Below are 18,685 nucleotides of genomic sequence, written 5' to 3'. Positions count from 1 at the left end.
TGGCTTCCCAGCTGTGTCACTGCATCAGCTCATGTTAAGCTCATGGTCAGCCAGACAAACCTTGTCTTTTTTCATAAGAACAGCCATCAAACCAGAATCTTCCCCAGAGATTGACATTGTTTCCATTATATGGATATATAAGTAATTTAAATCAATCCCTTGTTGACGGGCATTTAGATTATTTCCAAACTTTTATAATTAGAAACAGCACTGCAGTGAAATTCCTTGCATTTACCGCTTTGCAGATTCGCTCATTTCCTTAGCGTGAATCTCTAGGAGAGGGATTACCAGACCAGGAGCACCTTCTGAGAGTGCTAGGCAGCAGCCTCCTAACTGTCGTAGAATGTTCCAGAAATTCTAAACTGCCAGGGACTGTCAGCCACTTGGAATAGGTGCCAGCCCCACTCCTTGATTTGCATATGACCCAGGTGTCTAGGAGAGATCCCGGATGCCATTGTGCAGTTGAGGACCCACTCCAGGGTGTTCAGGCCTGGCTGATGGACGCAGGTTGTAGCAGAAGCTTCCCAAAGGCAGCTGACCTGGGTGGTGAGATGTTGTGCTCTGGTGCAGAAATCACCGTGGCAAAGAAATGGTGTGCAGGGTGGGCTGCTGGTGCAGGAGGCAGGGGAGGGAAGAGGGGGTTGGGGCAGCAGAGGATGGAGGCCAGGGGCTGGGCCTGATGGTTCCCTGACCCCCAAATCCCTGCTGTGTCAAGTGTGGCCGTCATATAAAGCAAAGGTGTCCGTCCCAAGGGCAACCTGCTGTGGGGAGGGAGAGGATGACTGTTCTGTTCACACTGGACAACCCTCCTCCTCCCCCAGGAAGGAACTAGGGGCAGAGCTGAGTACTAACCAGAACCGAGGGGCCCGTGAGTTTCAGGGCATTGCTATAAGTAAAGTAGCTTTACAGGTTCCAACAGAGGATGGTCAAGTGGAATTTGATAGCTGTTTCCATCTAGCACTCTGAAAAACTTATACCAACTTAGACGTTCTGAGAGTGGCTATTGGCCACACTCGTCACCATGGGGCATTTTCACTTGAAAAAAAGTTACCTTTCTGTTCACCAGCTGTTCGGCTCAGATTAAGAAAGGAGTCTCTTTTCGTGTCGAGTAGTGTGTGGCTTCTGATCGTCCTCGGGCTCAGGGTGGGTTCTTGAGCTGCAGACGTACTTTCACGCAGTGCTCACTTATGTATCAGAGGACATTGTCGGTTGTGGGGCCATGCTGGTTGCGGTAGGATGGCCTGGCCAATTCTTTTCTTACCAGGATGGTCTGAGGTTGGTTTTGATTTTGGTGCCGTGGAAGCATTGCCACATTGCACGAGTCGAGAGGATACCATTCAGGTAGATTCAGCAGGACTTGGTGACAGATTGAATGGGGCGGGGGTGGGGGTTGGCTGTGGGGGAGGGCCTGACGTGATGACGACACCCAGGACCCTGACTCGTGTCACTGTGTGACGGTGGAGAAAGAGCATGAGTTTGGTTTGGGGCACCCAGGATGTCTGGCAGGAATGATGTGAGAAACTAGGTTCCAGGACCTGGCTCCCAGCAGGCATGGGGAAATGCCTTCTCTCCTTTGGCAAGTATTTACTGAGCACTGTTACCTGGGCACGTGGGTTGGCATTTGGGGAACATGAGCAAGCAAAACAGACAAATTGTCCCCACTCTCTTACAGCTTATACACTGATGTCCAAGACAGACAACAAACCAAAAAACAAGATAAATGCATTATACAGTGTGTTTTGAAGTAATGATTGTCACCAAAGGAAAAAACAAAAGAGAAGAAAGGGCCAGTAATCTGGGGGTGGGAGTGGAGAGAGAGCTGTGATTTTTAAATCTGGTGCTAGCAGAGATCTGGGGGAGAGTGTTCCAGGCAGAGAGAACAGCCAGTGCAAAGGCCCTGAAGCAGGAGGATACCTGACCCCTTTGAGCAGAGAGGAAGTCCATGAATCAGGAAGTCAGAATGAGCAAGGAGAGGAGCTAAGATGAGAGCAGCTGAGGTCAGGCCTTCAAGGACATTGCAAGGACAGCGTCTTCTAAGTGTAATGGGGACCAAAGGAAGCACTTGATCTTATGTTTTATCAGAGTCACTGTGGCAGCCATGGGGAGAAGAGAGGCAGGGGGACCACCGAGGAGGCTGTTGTGATAATCCAGGGAGCAGTGATGGTGACCTGGACCATCTGCTGAGAAGGGAGCAGAGCCTGGGTGTGTATGGAAGGTAGGGCTGATGGGGGGGAGGCTGCAGCTGCCTCATGGTGAAGAGAAAGGCTGCAACCGTCAGACCCCTTCCCTTGGCTGTGAGGGGAGGCTTGGCCCTCTCTCCTGAGCATGTTCTGGAACCTGCTGCCTTAAGACAGTTGGGAGCCAGGTAATGCCCAGAGCAAGGATCCTGGGCTGGCATAGCCCCAGGAAGTGCCGCATCCCTGTCAGGTCACCACTCACAGACATCCTGCCCCTGCCCCCAGCCTTCAAGGCAGCCAGGCCCTTCCCCGGCTACTGAGCCACATACGGCCCTTGAGTCCAGAGGCTTGTCGCCTGCTTCTCTTTCTTCGGCCCCAAACCACAGCCAACCGGGGAATGAAGACACTCTCACATTCACAGACTCATCGCCACTGCTGCCAGGAAGAATGCCCCTTTGCCTGTTCACCGTTGCTTTGAGGCCCGGTGAGCAAGGCCCAGGGAAAGGGTTGAATCCCCCGCAGACACGAGAGGTGGCCACTGCCTTATCCTGGGGCGTGTCAAGGCCCACCCTTCCCTGACGGAGCCACCGTGAGGCACAGAAGGGCTTCCTGCTCTGGGGACCTGCAGAGAGCCCGCCCCTTCGGTCTCCCCGTGTTTCTGGAAACCCGGGGTTGTGAGACTCTTTTAAAACCTTATAAGCAGGGCTCCGGCTGCTTGTCCTCGAGGATGAGATTTTGTCCCCTGTCAGCCTCTTGCTCGGAAAACCAGACTCTGCCCCCGAATGAAGCATTTCCAGTAGGGGGGATGTATGTGTAGAAATACTTCCTTGCGAGGCGCTCGGAGGCTGCACGAAAAGGGCAAGGCAGGGAGGCGTGTGGGGGCCAGAGCAAAGGCAGGCGCTCTGGCTCATCTGTCCGTGGATAGGCTTGCTCGCCTATAAGCTGGGGATCGACCACCTACGAGTCTAATAGGGGGATTCCCTCTCTCTTCCATGCAACTATTGATCAAGGCACCGAGTATTTATTGTGAGGCACTGTTCAAAGCTATGTCAATAGAATAGGGGAATTTTAACTTTTGTTAGATCCCACCCTTCTCCCCCACCCAGTGCACACAAATGGGGCCCAGAGGAAACAGCCGTTGGGTAACTGTGACGTCAGGAGTCTTGAAGGGTGATATTCCTCTGATACCTTAAGAGGGTCTAGTCCATCCACGTTGATAATGGATGGGGAGGCAGGCCTGGAAGTGAAGGATGACCCTCCCTGATTTACAGCAACATCAAGGCAAAGTACCCAGACCTCTTCCCCAAGGAAGGACCTTTGCCACACTTTAGCCTCTGGGGAGCAGGATGGGATGTCCTTTGTCACAGGACACCCACCGCATGTCCCCGGAGGCCAGAGCCAGTTGGTGGAGCGGAAGTCCTGTACTATTCTTGACCTACAAGTTGGAAAGCAAGTGCAGGGATTTGCAGCCCATCCCTGGCTCGGGGCAGAACTGGAACCAAAGGGCAGGCTGTTTCCCTCTGCCCCTACTCCGAGTCTGTCACCCCCAGGAGTCCGTGAACAGTCACCTTCTATACTGGCAGGGAGCCCTGCCAGGCCCTGTGATGTGTGGGGACAATGTAGCAGAGCTGGGCGGGGGAAGACCATTTGGTCCCAGGGATGTTGCGTGTGGGGTGCTCCCTTTGGTCAGAAGACAGGATCCCTGAGGAAGGACTGCAGCCTGAGAGGGGGTGCTGTATTCCCTTCTCTCTGCTGGGCCCCTTCCAGAGAGACCCCTGCCCTGGACCCAGGGATCAGAGAGCCTTCAAAGGTTGACTGATGTCTTGCAGGGACAGGGAAATGGCAAGGCTTGACCAGAGAGGCTACCGGAAGCCGTGTGAGAAACAACCTTGTCTCCTTGTCCTATGCTGAAAGGTAGTCTGCAGAAGGAACCAATGTCTGTTTTCTGAGTTCACGAATTTGGGATGAGCCACTCCCTCTCTGTCCCCACAGTCTGGTGCTTGGAATGTTGAGAGGGATGAGGGGTGGTGAGGTGGAGGGGTGTGCCCGGGCTTGGAATCCAGCCAACTTGGGTGCTGACCCCCGGACTCACCCACTCACTACCTGTGCAACCACAGGCAGGTACCCGTACTTCTGTGGGCCTCAGTTTCCCCACCTGGAAACGGTGAGTTAATAATCCTTTGCAGACTGGTTTTAAGATTTAGAGAAAGTATGGGGTGCCTGGGTGGTTCAGTTGGTTAACCGTCCAACTTCAGCTCAGGTCACGATCTCACAGTCTGTGAGTTCGAGCCCCGCGTCGGGCTCTGTGCTGGCAGCTCAGAGCCTGGAGCCTGCTTCAGATTCTGTGTGTGTCTCTCTCTCTGCCCCTCCCCTGCTCATGCTCTGTTTCTCTGTGTCTCAAAATAAATAAACACATTAAAAAAAAAAGATTTAGAGAAAATATATGTATGACACTGTATTCATTTCCAAGCTTGCCATAACAACCACAGACTGGTATTTATAAATAAATGGTAACATTTGTTTTCTCACTGTTCCAGAGGGAGGCCGGAAGTCCTGTATGTTAGTGTCATTAAGGTCTCTCTCCTTGATGGCCACCTTCTCCTTGTGTCCTCACATGGTCGTCCCTCTGTGCGTGTCTGGCTCCTAATCTCCTCTGAGAAGGACACCAGTCGTGTTGGATTAGGACCCTAATAGACCTCACTGTAACTTAACTACCTCTTTGAAGATCCCGTCTCTTAACACACATTCTCAAGTGCTGGGGTTAGGACTTCAAGATATAAATTCTGGGCGGGAACACGATTCAGCCCATAACAAATGTCACAGTGCCTGATGCCCAAGTAGGTGTGGAGAGAAGAGTCACTTTTGTTAATTTTTATTTAAAAAAATAAGAACAAAAAGTACAAAAATCCGTGGTTGACTCAATCCATGTGGTGGGATTGAGGCAGAGAAGGTGACCGGAGTCATTTAGGGGGTCAGTAAATATTCACTGACCACCTACTGTGTGCCAGGCCCCACTCTGGGCACTGGGGTTCATCACTGCGTGTAGTGGGTCAAACCTCTGTCCTCACGAGCTGACACGCTCATGTAGGAGATGGACAATAAGCAAAATCAATCAGTAAAGTGTGTTGGATGCTTAAACGGTGTTGCAGGGGACGCAGGGGGGCTGCCTCTTGGCTGCAGCCCCCTCCCAGCTCCTGGCTCCCTGTCAGGCCCTGGGGTCTTGTCTCCCACTCACAGGAGGCCTCTCTCCTCTCTCTGTCCCCTGCAGCGTGGAGGGCGAGGCCCCCAGCAGCGAGACCGGCACGTCCCTGGACAGCCCGTCGGCCTACCAGGGCCCCCTAGTGCCCGGTTCCAGCCTGAGCCCGGACCACTACGAGCACACGTCGGTGGGAGCCTATGGGCTGTACGCGGGCCCGCCGGGGCAACAGCAGCGCACACGGAGGCCCAAGCTGCAGCACTCGACCTCCATCCTGCGCAAGCAGGCCGAGGAGGAGGCCATCAAGCGCTCGCGGTCACTCTCTGAGAGCTATGAGCTCTCCTCGGACCTGCAGGACAAGCAGGTAGGCGGGACCCACCACGCGGGGACAGGCAGCCGGGCTGCTCTGCCTGGAGGACGACGCGCGGCCCTTTGCTGGGATTGCCTTGGGCAGCAGGAGTCTCGGCTCTCGGACACCGGCGTCCTGTGCTCTCCCACAGATGGAAGCATGGTTATGCGCACGCGCGCTATGACTGTGACCTTTGCGTCGGCCCAGGCTGCCCTTCCTGCTCCTCCCGACCCGTGGAGGCTCTCAGAGTGAGGGCACTGGAGTGTCAGGACTTCGCCTCTCCCCCACTCACAGTCCTCATGGCCATGCACACAGGTTAGGTGGCCAGACACTGAGGGTTTGCGGTCCCAGGAGAGGGCTGAACCTTAGGTAGCCCTGGGGAGGAGTCCCTACGGAGAAGGGCGGGAGGTCAGTTTACAACATAAATAGCACAGGCTCTGAAAAGAACACCAAGCCCATCCACAGCCAGCGGGCGAGGTTGCTTATTATATCCCTTTCGGTTTACAACTCTGTGTTCTCGTGGGAAACGACCTCACTGAGGGCTCACTTCCTCCCAAGGCAGGGGCCTTGGCCCAGACCCACCGTGAGGTTGGCACCTGTGTGCAGAATGAGGTGGGCGCACGGCCCGCCCCCGTGGCTGGGCTCCAGGGAGAAGTAAAGACAGCTGCTTGGGGTCGAGGGGAGAGGCCTGTCCTGGCTGGGTGGTGGGCAGGGGCCAGGGCCGGAGAGCTCTTGCTTCAAGAGCAGGCACGTAGTAGGTACTTTAATAAGAATTCTCGTGTGAAACTGATGGCAAGAACCCGAGGCTGCAGCAAGCAGCTGTGCAAATGTGCAAGGCCCAACTTGTCTGGCCGGCTTCCCCTAGCTTCTGGGAGTTCCTTGGGCCATCTCCTTGTGAGTCCTGGGTGGCCACATCGACCCCTCGCCTTGCTGCCCTCCATTTGCCTCCTAGTCTTCCCACGTGTCTTTTACAGAGCAGAGGTCTGGGCCCGGTGTGGCAACTGGCTCGGAGGAGCAATGCAGGTACTGCCCAGGGCGGATCTTCCCTATCCCCCACCCCCAGAATCCCCTACAGGCCCCTCCTCTCCCTGTTCTCGGTTCCACCCTGCGGCTTTGGACAGTCCTACTTGCTCAGCCCTCGTTCTCTTCAGCCTTCTGCCTGTGAGTTGGGAGACAGGGAGCCTGGCCAGTGGCCAGGGCCTGATAGCAAATAGCCCCCATCCCCTGTGTCACTTGGCCCCGTAGCCAGGCCCACAACAGGGGAGGAACACCTCTGTTCCGTTTATCAGTTCCACCCAGATCCAAAGTGGATCAGAAACAGTTGATAGTAAAAGACCCCCAACAGAACCATTGAAGTAGAAGTAAGGAAGTTGAAGACCTAAGAGAGGCCCGTGGAAATAAATAATCGTCTGCTTCATCTGGTCTTACCGTGGCCATGGCTGTTCATTTTCATCTCACGCATGTTAACCAAAAGCCCATCGTGTGCCACACACCGTGCTGGGTGCTGGGAAGTCGACAGTGGACAGGGCGAGGCCCCAGCTCTTGAGCTGACACTGTGGTCCAGAAGATGGATCCGCAGACAAGTTAGCAATAAAGACAGTTTAATTCCGGAACGTGATACAAACCCCAGAGATTATAAAATAGGGGGAAGAAATGGAGTGACTGTGGGAGGCGCCAGCATTGGATAAGGGTGGTGAGGAAGGCCTCCCCAGGCTGGCATTAGAATGGAGTGTCTGAGAAAGGGGCCTTCCAGGAAGTGGTAACTGCAGGTGCAAAGGCCCTGAGGCAGAACAGCAGTGGTAGAAAGGATGGCAAGGAAGAGGTGGTGGAAAGGTGAGAGGGTGTCTGAGCTGTTGACTTCCTGGCAATCCTAGCTAGAGTGGGAATAGGACAGATTACACGGGAGCTACCGGATGGAAGCAGGGTAGGGTAGGGTAGGGAAATAGGGTAACACGGAGTCCCGCTTAGTGAAGGGAGCCCTCTGGCTTCAGGGCCTCTGTACCTTCTGGCGGTTTCCTATCAATGAGAACAAGAGTCCTGAGTCATCAAGAGGTGGTAGGTCTGCTTTGTGGAAGGGCGTTTCCTCTCTGTTCCCCATCCCTCCCCCAATGTTGAGAAGTGTCCTTTTAAAGGGAGAGTGAGGGCTTGCCGGGAGAGCCCCCGCTACGGGTCAGCTCCACCTCACCTCCCAGAGCCTCTGTCCTCCGAGAAGTGGGGAGTCCCAGAGCCCCTCTGCAGACTGGATGTCATGTGAGTATTGGGCGAGGGTGATGTATAGCAGGTGAGCACGTACAGATTGGATTCCCTCCCCTGTACCCCAATAAACTTTCAGACTGGGCCTTGAGTCAGTTCTGGCCCAGACAGAAGAATGACCAGGGGGAGTCTAGGCAATGCGTAAGAGCAGGCCTGGGCCAGCATGTGTCCTGGACCGAGAGGGGCTTTGATGACAAAAACAGAGCCCATTTCTGCCTTCCCAAAGTCCCTCTTCTTTCCCCTGACCCCTCCCCCAGATCTGGGGAGCCGGTCTCAGGCAAGCAGGGTTGCTACTTGGATTCTGAGGTCCAAAGTCAGCAGGGGAGAGAGAGCCCTGAAGTGAACCCTGGATCTGAGCTGGTGGCACTGCCATCGTGACCCCACCCCCAAAGGTGACATGAGGGGACCCACAACACAAGCCATGGACGGCGGAGAAGAGACGGCTCCCTAGAGCTCAGCCTTGGGCCCTTTATCGGCTCCATTGGCTTTCACAGCCCCACTCAAAACCCCAAGAAAACAAAGTCTGCTTACAGATGTGGAAGTGAGGTCATCTCTTTGGATGGTGTTCAGTAACTTCAGGGCAGGAGAAAAAACAGACCCACCCTGGCTGACTCTGGGCCCAGAAAAGTCATTTTGATCCACCCCCCCCCACCACACACACACACACACTCCACACTCCTCTCCTCTGAAGGGAGCCGCTCTGCCCAGCCTGCTGCTCCCTTGCCTGTGGGCCCCAGAGAGCTGGCACGTTCGGTTTTCGGGGGGAGCTGACATCCCAGAGCCAGGAAGTGAGGGGTCCAGGACCTGCACTGATGTGCGTGAAGCTCCAAGCCCTCTGTTCCCGGCCCACCCCACCGCGGCTCTGAGTGACCCTCTCCCCTGACTCGGGCCATAGCCTGGATTTGCTGAGCGTCTGGTTCTATTTCAGTTAGGTGCGTGTGTGTCTGTTCCCCTGGACAGGCTGTTTGCTTCTTGAGGGCAGGGACCTTATCTCTCTCTGCCACCAGCTTTGGTGTGATACCGGGCACAGAGTAGGCAGGTGGGGTCTAGACAAGCAGGGTGTGGTGCACATGTGCCTCACTCCTGAGGACCTGAGACCTCTCTTGGCCCCACATCAGGTACCCCCTGTGCCCAGCACCCCAAAAGCCCTGGCTTGGCCGAGAAACCAGTTCCTTGTCTTGAGTTCTCTTTGATTCCTACAGAGCGGGCTCCTACTCAGGAACAAGGCGTGGGGAGCAGCCCTTGGGCTGTCCTTGGTCACCGAGCGCTGGCATGAGCCTCAGGGCTTTGGGAGGCTCGTGGGTCACATGGGGGAGTCCCAGGCAGTGCTGCCTGCCTGCCGCCTTGCCCCATCTCCGTGCCTCATCAAGGAGAGGGATGAGCAGGACACATGGTTCCGGACTCACTCTGGAGTCTGGAGGCCTCCAGCCATGTGCTCAGTGTCTTCTCTGGGCCTTAGCTTCCCCATCTGTCTAGTGAGGGGCCTTGGGGACCCCCTAAATTGTAAACACCTTCCAGGAATGCCGTCAAGGGCCTTCTAGCATCTATGTCATCAGGTGCTCGCCGTGATCCTACAACGTGGGTCTGAGTCTGTCCCCTACTTTATAGATGCGGAAAGTGGGGAAGGGCATGGCTTCAAGGCTTATGCAGAGTAACACAGCTAACGAGGGCTGGGTGGGATTGCAGCGTGGGCATCTGGCCTCGAAGTCTGTGCCTCAGTAAGGTGATTCTCTCAGGCCTCCCTGAAGCTCAGTCACACACACACACACACCTGCCCCCAGCTAGTCAGAGCACATTGTCTGCTGTAGAGAAGAAATAAGGCCAAAAGCCTGCAGCCCCTGCTCAGCGTCCGGGATCTCACTGACATCTTTGGCGGGTCTCTTAACCTTCTCGTGCCGTGGGTCCCTCCTCTCTGCAGGGGCTGCCTTCACGTCTCCCAGCATCTCCCAAGTTTCATTAAACCACAGGCCCGCAAGATGCACTAGGGCCAAAGGTTTCTGTGGCCAAAGAAATTTGGGAACTCGCCACCTTTTAAAGGTTCTGAGAAGTCCCGCAGGGAACATCTTGCGTTCACGTGGTGCCGCTCCATTTTATTTGGCCTGGGAACCCCCGTTTTGCCCACCTTCACCAGCTCGCCTCCGTGGTTGCCGGAACCAACTTTGGGATGTGCCCAGGCCCCTCTCTCCACATGGTGCTGCCACGGGGCTGGGCGCCAGCAGGAGCATGGGTGGGCAAGGCGCTGTGCCAGCGCGCGGGGCTGTCCTCACCGTCCTGTCCTCTCCCCTCCCAGGTGGAGATGCTAGAACGCAAGTATGGAGGCCGCCTTGTGACGCGCCATGCGGCCCGCACCATCCAGACGGCCTTCCGCCAGTACCAGATGAACAAGAACTTCGAGCGCCTGCGCAGCTCCATGTCGGAGAACCGCATGTCGCGCCGGATCGTGCTGTCCAACATGAGGATGCAGTTCTCCTTCGAGGGCCCTGAGAAGGTGCACAGCTCCTACTTCGAGGGGAAGCAGGTCTCGCTGACGGACGACGGCTCGCAGCTGGGGGCCCTGGTGCCGTCGGAGCGCGGCGACCTCGGCGAGCCGCCCGCCCTCAAGTCTCCCGCCCCGCCCAGCGACTTCGCGGACGCCATCACGGAGCTGGAGGACGCCTTCTCCCGGCAGGTGAAATCGCTGGCAGAGTCCATCGACGACGCCCTCCACTGCCGCAGCCTGCACTCGGGGGAGGCGCCCCCTGCCGACACGGGCCGGGCCCGGGATGCCGAGCCCACGCCGGCCCTGCACGGCGCCGACCACCACAAACTGGACGAGATGACGGCCTCGTACAGCGATGTCACCCTGTACATCGATGAGGAGGAGCTGTCGCCCCCCCTGCCCCTCTCACAGGCCGGGCACCGGCCGCCCAGCGCCGAGTCGGACCCGCGGCTGCGAGCCGGGGGCGCCTCGCAGGACTACTGGGCGCTGGCCCACAAAGACGACAAGGGGGACACGGACACGAGCTGCCGGAGCACGCCGTCGCTCGAGCGGCAAGAGCAGCGGCTGCGCGTGGAGCACCTCCCGCTGCTCACCATCGAGCCGCCCAGCGACAGCTCCGTGGACCTCAGCGACCGCTCAGACCGCGGCTCGCTCAAGAGGCAGAGCGCCTACGAACGCGGCCTGGGCGGGCCACAGGGCAGCCCCAAGCACGGCCCCCTGGGCGGCCCCCCGAAGAGCCTTCCCCGGGAGGAGCCCGAGTTGCGGCCCCGGCCCCCCCGGCCCCTGGACAGCCACCTGGCCATCAACGGCTCGGCCAACAGGCAGAGCAGGTCCGAGTCTGACTACTCGGACGGGGACAACGACAGCATCAACAGCACGTCCAACTCCAACGACACCATCAACTGCAGCTCTGAATCGTCGTCCCGTGACAGCCTGCGGGAACAGACGCTCAGCAAGCAGACCTACCACAAGGAGACCCGCAACAGCTGGGACTCCCCGGCCTTCAGCAACGACGTCATCCGCAAGAGGCACTATCGCATTGGCCTCAATCTCTTCAACAAGTGAGTGCCTGCCAGCCCCGCGGGAGCGTGGGGCAGGCCTTCCTCTCGTGCCCCAGGGCCTTTGCACACACCTGTGGTTTAAAAATGAGCACGCGTGAGGCCGTGACACTGCGCTAATGGCACCTCCAGCAGCACCTGGCATAGCCGATGCTGTCATAGAGGAGACTGGAGCCCGGTGAGCAGTGGGCCCGGCCCCTCCCCCGCCCCCCACCGGCCCCCGAGGACCCTGTCGTGGGGGGAGCAGAGGCTCACAGGCAGAGCCGCAGCCGAATGAAGGGTTTCTCTGATAGAGCAACATGGGGACAGGAGTTCAGGGCCCTGTTGGCACCTAGAACAGCCCCCAGCATACAGTAGGTTCTCTGGAAACATGAACGTACAGGCTGATGTGCTGTGAAACGCTGCACCTGGCCATGAATACCAGGCTCGGGGGGTTGGATTTTATTCTCTGGGTGACGAGGGGCACGAAGGTCTTTGGGCGAGGGCATGATGGTGTCCGTGTCTGAGCAAGATCTCCCAGGGCAGGTGCAGGCTGGGCTCGGAGGCGTGCGTCGGGGAGGAAGGACACAGATAAACCCGGTTCTAGCAGAAATCTCAGCAAGGTCCTGTGGGAGATGTGTGAATTGGGTCTGTTGAGTGGCCACTACCCGCCAGGAGTTCTAGAAAGGTGCTGTGGGGGCAGTCCTGAGAGCAGATTTAAGGAGGGAGAAGGGTATTTAAAGCAGGCTATTCTTAGCCCGGCCAAAAATAGCAAGCGGAAGGGGAGGGGAGCTGTGACTACTCCCTAGGAGGAGACGCTGGCGGGCTCTGGTTATTCAACCTCATATTTCACATCGTTTCCAGCCCCGGGGCCTCTGGGATTGGGGGTCATCAGACGTCAGCCTGGCACTGACCTCTCCAACTTGGGGATGTGGCCAGACTGCCCGGTGGTTATGGACACATGCCCTCTACTCTTCCCTGTGCCCTCTTCTAGATTTAGGGAGACTTGGGGCCACTTTTGAGCCATCCCTGGCACAAATGGAAGTGCTGCTCAGTCTTGGGGGTTCAGTAGGCCTCGACCCACAGGGTGGGTGTAAGGAACGGGACATTTACATGGGAGCAGCCAGAGGTCTCTGGGTCACTGGTCCTCACTCAGCTAAGAACTAAGAGTCTCAGACACCTCATATCTGCCAGGGTGCTCTCTCCTGAGACTCCCATCAGCCCGTGGCTCGCGGCACGTGAGGACAGCCTCACCACTGCACGAACCATGGCTGGAGCAGCGCACTAGCAGGAAGGGCCATATCCTGCTGAGCCCACCCTGAGCTCTGTCCGGAAAATGCGTTCCCACCTGCTCCTGGGCACAGGCCAGCTCCCAGACCCAGGCCCGTGCCCTCCTGGGGGAGGCTGGAATGACCTGGGGCTCGCCTAGTGTCCAAGCCGACCTCTTGGACTGGCAAACTGCCAGAGACGTCCTGAGGGTGGGGGTCCGAGCTGCATCGGCAGGTGGAGTGCAGAAGAAAGTCCCTCAACCGACCAGTGTTGGTCTGTGTAGATTAGCTCTGTTTTGAGTTATGTGTGCGGCACGGGAATATGTTCCCGACGGAAAATGAAAGCCTTCCAGTTAGGATAGCATTCCCTTTGGCTCTTGTCATTTCGGAGCCTCTCCCCCCAGATCTTTATTCCGTGCGTGGGTGTGTGTGCTCTTAGGAACTGCAGACAGCCTGCCCGGGCTCAGACTGGCCTCTCTTCTGTACGGTGGGGCTGGGCCCAGTAGCATCCACCTCGCAGGGTGTGAGTTGTACGCGAGCGGGTGTGTAAAGTGCTCGGAGCAGCGCCTGGCACAGAGTAAGTCGTATCCAAGTGTTAGCCACAGTTGCTGCGGCCTTCCTGACATCATCTGGGGCCTGGAGTTGTGGACGTCCTCTACTAGGATATCGCCGCACGGCTTGCTGTTGGGAGATCTCCCCCGTCCGTGTGCATGGCCACCTCCCTCCTGCTCACTGCTGTGTAGTGGGTCCTGGTGTGGCTATTCACATCACCGATCCGGCCAGTCGTTCCTACTTCTTCTTCATGATTACCAACCACCTATGACGAGGAGTGTGGATCTGTTCTTAGCATACACTCCCAAGGGCGTCTGCAGGGAAGCTAGCTAAAAGCAGTATCATGGGGGCTTAGGTAGGAACGTTCTCCATTGAAATAGGAGCTGCCAACTTACTCTTTAAAAGGGGGCTCTGCCCATTTCCTCTCTCTGCTGCTGGATCCGAAAGGTCATCTTGCTCCCGCATGCTTGGCAACAGTCCGTGTTGTCTCCCCACCCCCAATCAGAGGGTAGAAATAATTCTCTCTTGGTCGTTTTAGTTTGCGTTTTCTAGCTTTGCATCTGTATGTGTCTTAGCCATTTGTATTTTCTCTTCTATAAAATGCCAGTTTATATATATTTTTTTTAGATTTTTTTTAAGTAATCTTTACACCCAACATGGGGCTCAAACTTAGAACCCCGAGATCAAGAGTTGCATGCTCTGCTAAACTAGCTGGGTGCCCCCAGTTTATATATATTTTTTATATGTATTTATTTAAATTCAAGTTGTTTAACACACAGTGTAGTATTGCTTTCAGAAGTAGAACCCAGTGATTCATCACTTAACTATGACACCCAGTGCTCATCCCAGCAAGTGCCCTCCCTAATGCCCATCACCCATTTAGCCCATCCCCCCAACACACACACCCCACAGCAACCCTCAGTTTGTTCTCTGTATTTAAGAGTCTCTTATGGTTTGTGTCCCTCTCTGTTTTTATCTTATTTTTCCTTCTCTTCCCCTGTGTTCATCTGTTGTGTTTCTTACACATATGAGTGAAATCATACGACATCTGTCTTTCTCTGCCTGACTTATGTTGCTTAGCATAATACACTCTAGTTCATGTTTTTTGCTCAGTTTTTGTCATGTTGATTTACTAGTAGTTCTTTATTTATCATGGATACTGATCCTTTGTAATTACAAACATTTTCTGTCACTTGTCCTCTTTCTAATTTTTCTTTTGAGATATAATTCACACACCATAAAATTCACCCTTATAAAAAGTGTGCAGTTCAGTGGTTCTCGGTTCTGTCTTTTAACTTTGTGCTCTTTCATCTAACAAAAGTTTTTTTTATTTTTTGTGTTTCTTAAATTGAGATAAATTGACATATAACATCAGTTTCAGATGCACAATGTAATGATTTCGATTTTTACGTATATTGCAAAATGACCACAATGCATTAACATCCCTCACCACACATAGTTACAACTTTTTTCTTGTGATGAGAATGTTTAAGATCTACTCTCTTAGCAACTTGCAAATATACAATCCAGTGTGCTGTACAGGAAGGTTTTAATTTTAATTAGCTAAATTAACGAGTATTGTTTCATTTCTTTGGTGTTTCATGTTTTATTTTAAAAGGGGCTTTGCCCCGCATCATGAATATAGTTTTAAAATATTTTCTTCAGGATATTTGTATGCCCTTTAGGACTTTAAGCTGAAATTTGTTTCAGGGAACCATGCAAGGTGAGGGGTCCAATTTTTTTTTTTTTTAAGAGAGAGCACGCGCACATATGCAAGGTAGAGGGGCAGAGGGGGGGGGGGGAGAGAGAGAGAGAGAGAGAGAGAGAGAGAGAGAGAGAGAGAGAGAGAGAGAGAATCCCAAGCAGGTTCCACGTTCAGTGCAGAGCCTGATGCAGAGATCAATCCCATGACCCTGGGATCATGACCTGAGCTGAAATCAAGAGTAGGACGCTCAATGGACTGAGCGTGCCCTATTATTATTCTGTATAGATTAGCCAGTTGTTTCCAAGCAATTTATTGAACAGTCTGTCCCGTCTCCATTGACTTCAAGTTCCATCTAATTCCTACATGAATCTTTTCACTCATTCAACAGATACTTGATATCTGTTGATATTTTCACTCATGATCTTTTCACTCATTCAACAGATATTCATTGAGCACCTGCTACTTATACCAGGCAGTGTTTTAGGGGCCTGGAACAGATCAGGGAACAGAAAAAATCCGCGTTCATGGTTAGAGGACCTGTCCGTTTCTGTGCAAGCATCAGACTTTGGGTTTCATGGGTTTTTTTCTTGTTAGGACAAAACCCCTCTCTGGTTCTTTTTAAAAATTGTCTCGGCTATTTTGGGCAGGTACTCTTCGATGTGAATTTTGGGAGTCTCGCATTAAGACCCATGAGCGATCCTGGCTGAATTTTCACCAGCATTGCCTTCAACTCAGAGAATAACTTGGGGGAACTTGTGCTTTAACAGCATTGAGGTCCGGCCACTGGTGGCGATCGAAATTAAAGTTAACTAAAGTTTAACATGAATCCAGTCCCTCTGGTGCGCTGGCCACGGTGCAGCTCACTAACCACACGTGGCTATGTGCCTGGGAGCACAGATCTAGCACAGTTCTGTCCCCGCAGAACATGCTCGTGGACAGCCCCGCTCTAGAGCGCTGAGGGACAGTCAGCAGCAAGTCTCTGTCCATGCGGGGTGTGGCGGAGGGCAGTGGGGCTGGCCCCCAATGGCAGGAGCCCATGGCCTCCATGTGAAGCATTCCCCTTGCCCACCAGGGAGGCTCCAGGGCTGTGAGAGTGTGTTACAGAGCACTGGGCTTCCTCCCTCTCCGCCTTCACCGCCGCCGAGCCTCAGTTTCCTACCTCCAGAGGTTGTCGTATTGGAGAAACCACTTTTCCAAAATCGTGTTATTTAAACAGTTGAACACCTTTCTTACACAGATCGAGCTTTTCAGCTCATAAGGCCCTTCCACAGATATATGCCCACTGGCATACCCCCCCCCCCCCACCACGGAGCCTCCCAGCAATGTGACCAGTTTTCCCTGGAGCTGCCAGCTGAGGGAGGGCAGAAGATGCTAGTGGACACTGAGCAGCCCAAGGCTGGGGTTCCTCCCCAGAAGGTTCCTCTTCACCACTGCCTACCTCTGCTCCCCTCTCTCCCTGTGGGTCACTTGTCTCCCAGCCCCCGACCCTTGCCCGTACCCCTGACTGCCCCAGGCCCACCCCCTCCCAGTAGTAAGCTTTCCCGACACAGAACCCCAGCCCCCCAAAGGGGTACATGGCGGATCTGAATGATACACCCAAAGTGGGCAAGTGAGCCCGTGGTCGGGGAGGAAGAGACCCTGGAACGTGAGGCCACTTGGCCAGAGGGGCATCCCGGAGGAGGCAGCAGTCTGCCTGACATCCAGCTGTTCCTCCAAGCACCTGCCCTTCGCAAGCCCCGGGCCACTCATTCAGCTCACAGCGCTGGAGGGAGGATGGGGGTCCAGGAGCTAGAGGAGGGAGGGTTTCAGCCCCAGTTCTGCCACATCCCAGCTGCAGGGACTTGGCAACTCCCTGCACTCTCTGAGCCTTGCGGGCTACACCTGGAAAATGGGCACAAGGTCTCTGCCTCCCAGGGTCTAGTGATGATTACATAGTGGAACCAAGAGCCTTGCCTGGAGGCTGCCATCAAGGAGGTGCTTATGGGTGGAAGCTGGGGCTCCTGTGCCCAGAGCAAAGGGGAGGGGGCTTCTAGGAACTCAGGCTTTAGGAGGACCCAACAGGAGGTTTGGTAGACAGAGCAGTCATAAAGAATGACAGTGGCTGACAGTGACATGTGCTTAGAATGGGCCAGACACTCTTCTATGCGCCTGTCGTGTTTTAAATCCCGTTCCTCTGTGGGAAAGGGATTCTGTTGTCAACCCCACTGTACAGATGGGTGAACGGAGGTTCCAAGAGGGTCACTTGCCTGAGGTCACACCGCGAGTCGGGGGAGCAGGTTGGAACTCACACCCCCCCACCACCCGGCTCCTGAATAGCATCCTCTTAGAATGCAGTGTGGGAACTTCTATGTGTGTAGCCCTGTGCACCCCCATCAGCTCATTGGGCCGCGGATGTAAACTGAGAGTTCAGGAGGCGAAGCCACGCCACTCATGGGAGGCCACACAGCCCAGCAGTGGTGGTCCTTGGGCCATCACCGTGGCAGGAGCTGGAGTCCCTACCCCCATGGCCCTGATGTGGTCTCCTGTTGCTGTGCTCCACACACATGCTCACGGGTACAGGCCTCACTGTGTTGGTCTCCCCTCTGCCATGCCCCTCTCACTCCGGCAAGAGCCCTGGTGACTGTACAGAGGCCACCTTCGTCACGGGTGGACCAGACCTCTCCCACCTCTGAGTGTTCTCATCCCCAGAGCTGCCCTGTGATAAAACAGGGGCCTCGTGAGGGAGTGAGCGCCTGGCTTCTGAGGAGCATGTAAGGAGGGCCTCAACAACCACTTGGTGTGCCCCGACTCTTGCTCGGGCTGGGAGCTGTTGACAGGGGCCTCTGAGGTCCCTTCCAGCCCAGGGCCTGGCACTTGGAGGCAGGCCTCCCCTCCACCCCATGCCCAGCCCCTGGGGCCTGCCAAGCTGCCACCCTGCCTGTTCTTTCTGCACTCCTGCTGCCCCCTGGAGCCGCTGCGGGAGGCGGAGAGCCCTGGCGGGAGTCTGGGATGCTCTGAGATTTCACCCTGCCTGCATCCACGGGCGCTCAGCCGCACTCTGCCTGCGTGGGGAGTGGGCTCCGAGGGTGCAGAGCCGGGTCCGGCTCTCTCAGTAAGCAGCAGGGCTGGGGGCGGGCTTCCGATCTGCTAGCCCCACCCGCGTGCTCCTCACGAGCGACTGTCTCTTGGGATTAATGAAGCTAAGCACGACGACAGCCAGCCCGTATACGTATAGGTCCCAGGCAGCGTGCACAGCACTCCGTGTGCATCACCTCCCTGAACTGTCGCAGCGAACCTGTGACGCTTGGCTCTGGGGAGCCGGGGCTCAGAGAAGTCAGCTCTCGCCCGAGGCCACAGAGCCGGACGTGCTGCAGGGTTCCAGTGGGCTGTTCACCGTTGCTGGTAGTGCTGACAGTTTAAATGACTGGCTCATCTAGGAGCACCTTGAGCTGCTAAGAGGAAGGTCAGCGTCCCACTACCCTGGACATGAGCTACCCATCCAGCCCATGGCCCTCGCTGCCCTCACAGCCCTGGAGGTCCCTAGCCCTGTCCCGAGGATGGGGGGGCTTATGCTGAGTCCCTCGGGCAAGAAAACAGTGGCAAAGCAGGCCCCACAGGGCATACAGCCACGCTGGAGGGCACTTCCTCCTCCTCTCTCTGTAATAAGTGCGAGCCCCACTCAGCCTGGGT

At 55.6% G+C, this 18,685-nt stretch overlaps 1 protein-coding gene across 13 annotated transcripts in view; it reads left to right on the top strand.

Annotated features, from left to right (window-relative positions):
- Nucleotides 1-18,685, top strand: part of IQSEC1 (IQ motif and Sec7 domain ArfGEF 1) — a 460,032-nt gene that overhangs the window by 404,417 nt on the left and 36,930 nt on the right. For all 13 annotated transcript variants that reach the window (XM_053218875.1, XM_053218869.1, XM_053218872.1 and 10 more), the window contains 2 exons: nucleotides 5,446-5,737; nucleotides 10,266-11,515. In XM_053218875.1, the coding sequence (XP_053074850.1) occupies nucleotides 10,272-11,515 (1,244 nt within the window). In that variant the 5' untranslated portion in view covers nucleotides 5,446-5,737; nucleotides 10,266-10,271. The remainder of the gene's footprint in view (nucleotides 1-5,445; nucleotides 5,738-10,265; nucleotides 11,516-18,685) is intronic.

Source organism: Acinonyx jubatus, chromosome A2, assembly GCF_027475565.1.
Source record: "Acinonyx jubatus isolate Ajub_Pintada_27869175 chromosome A2, VMU_Ajub_asm_v1.0, whole genome shotgun sequence".
Taxonomy (NCBI): domain Eukaryota; kingdom Metazoa; phylum Chordata; class Mammalia; order Carnivora; family Felidae; genus Acinonyx; species Acinonyx jubatus.
Note: the sequence above shows the minus strand (reverse complement) of the source record. Positions and strands in the feature narration are given on the sequence as shown.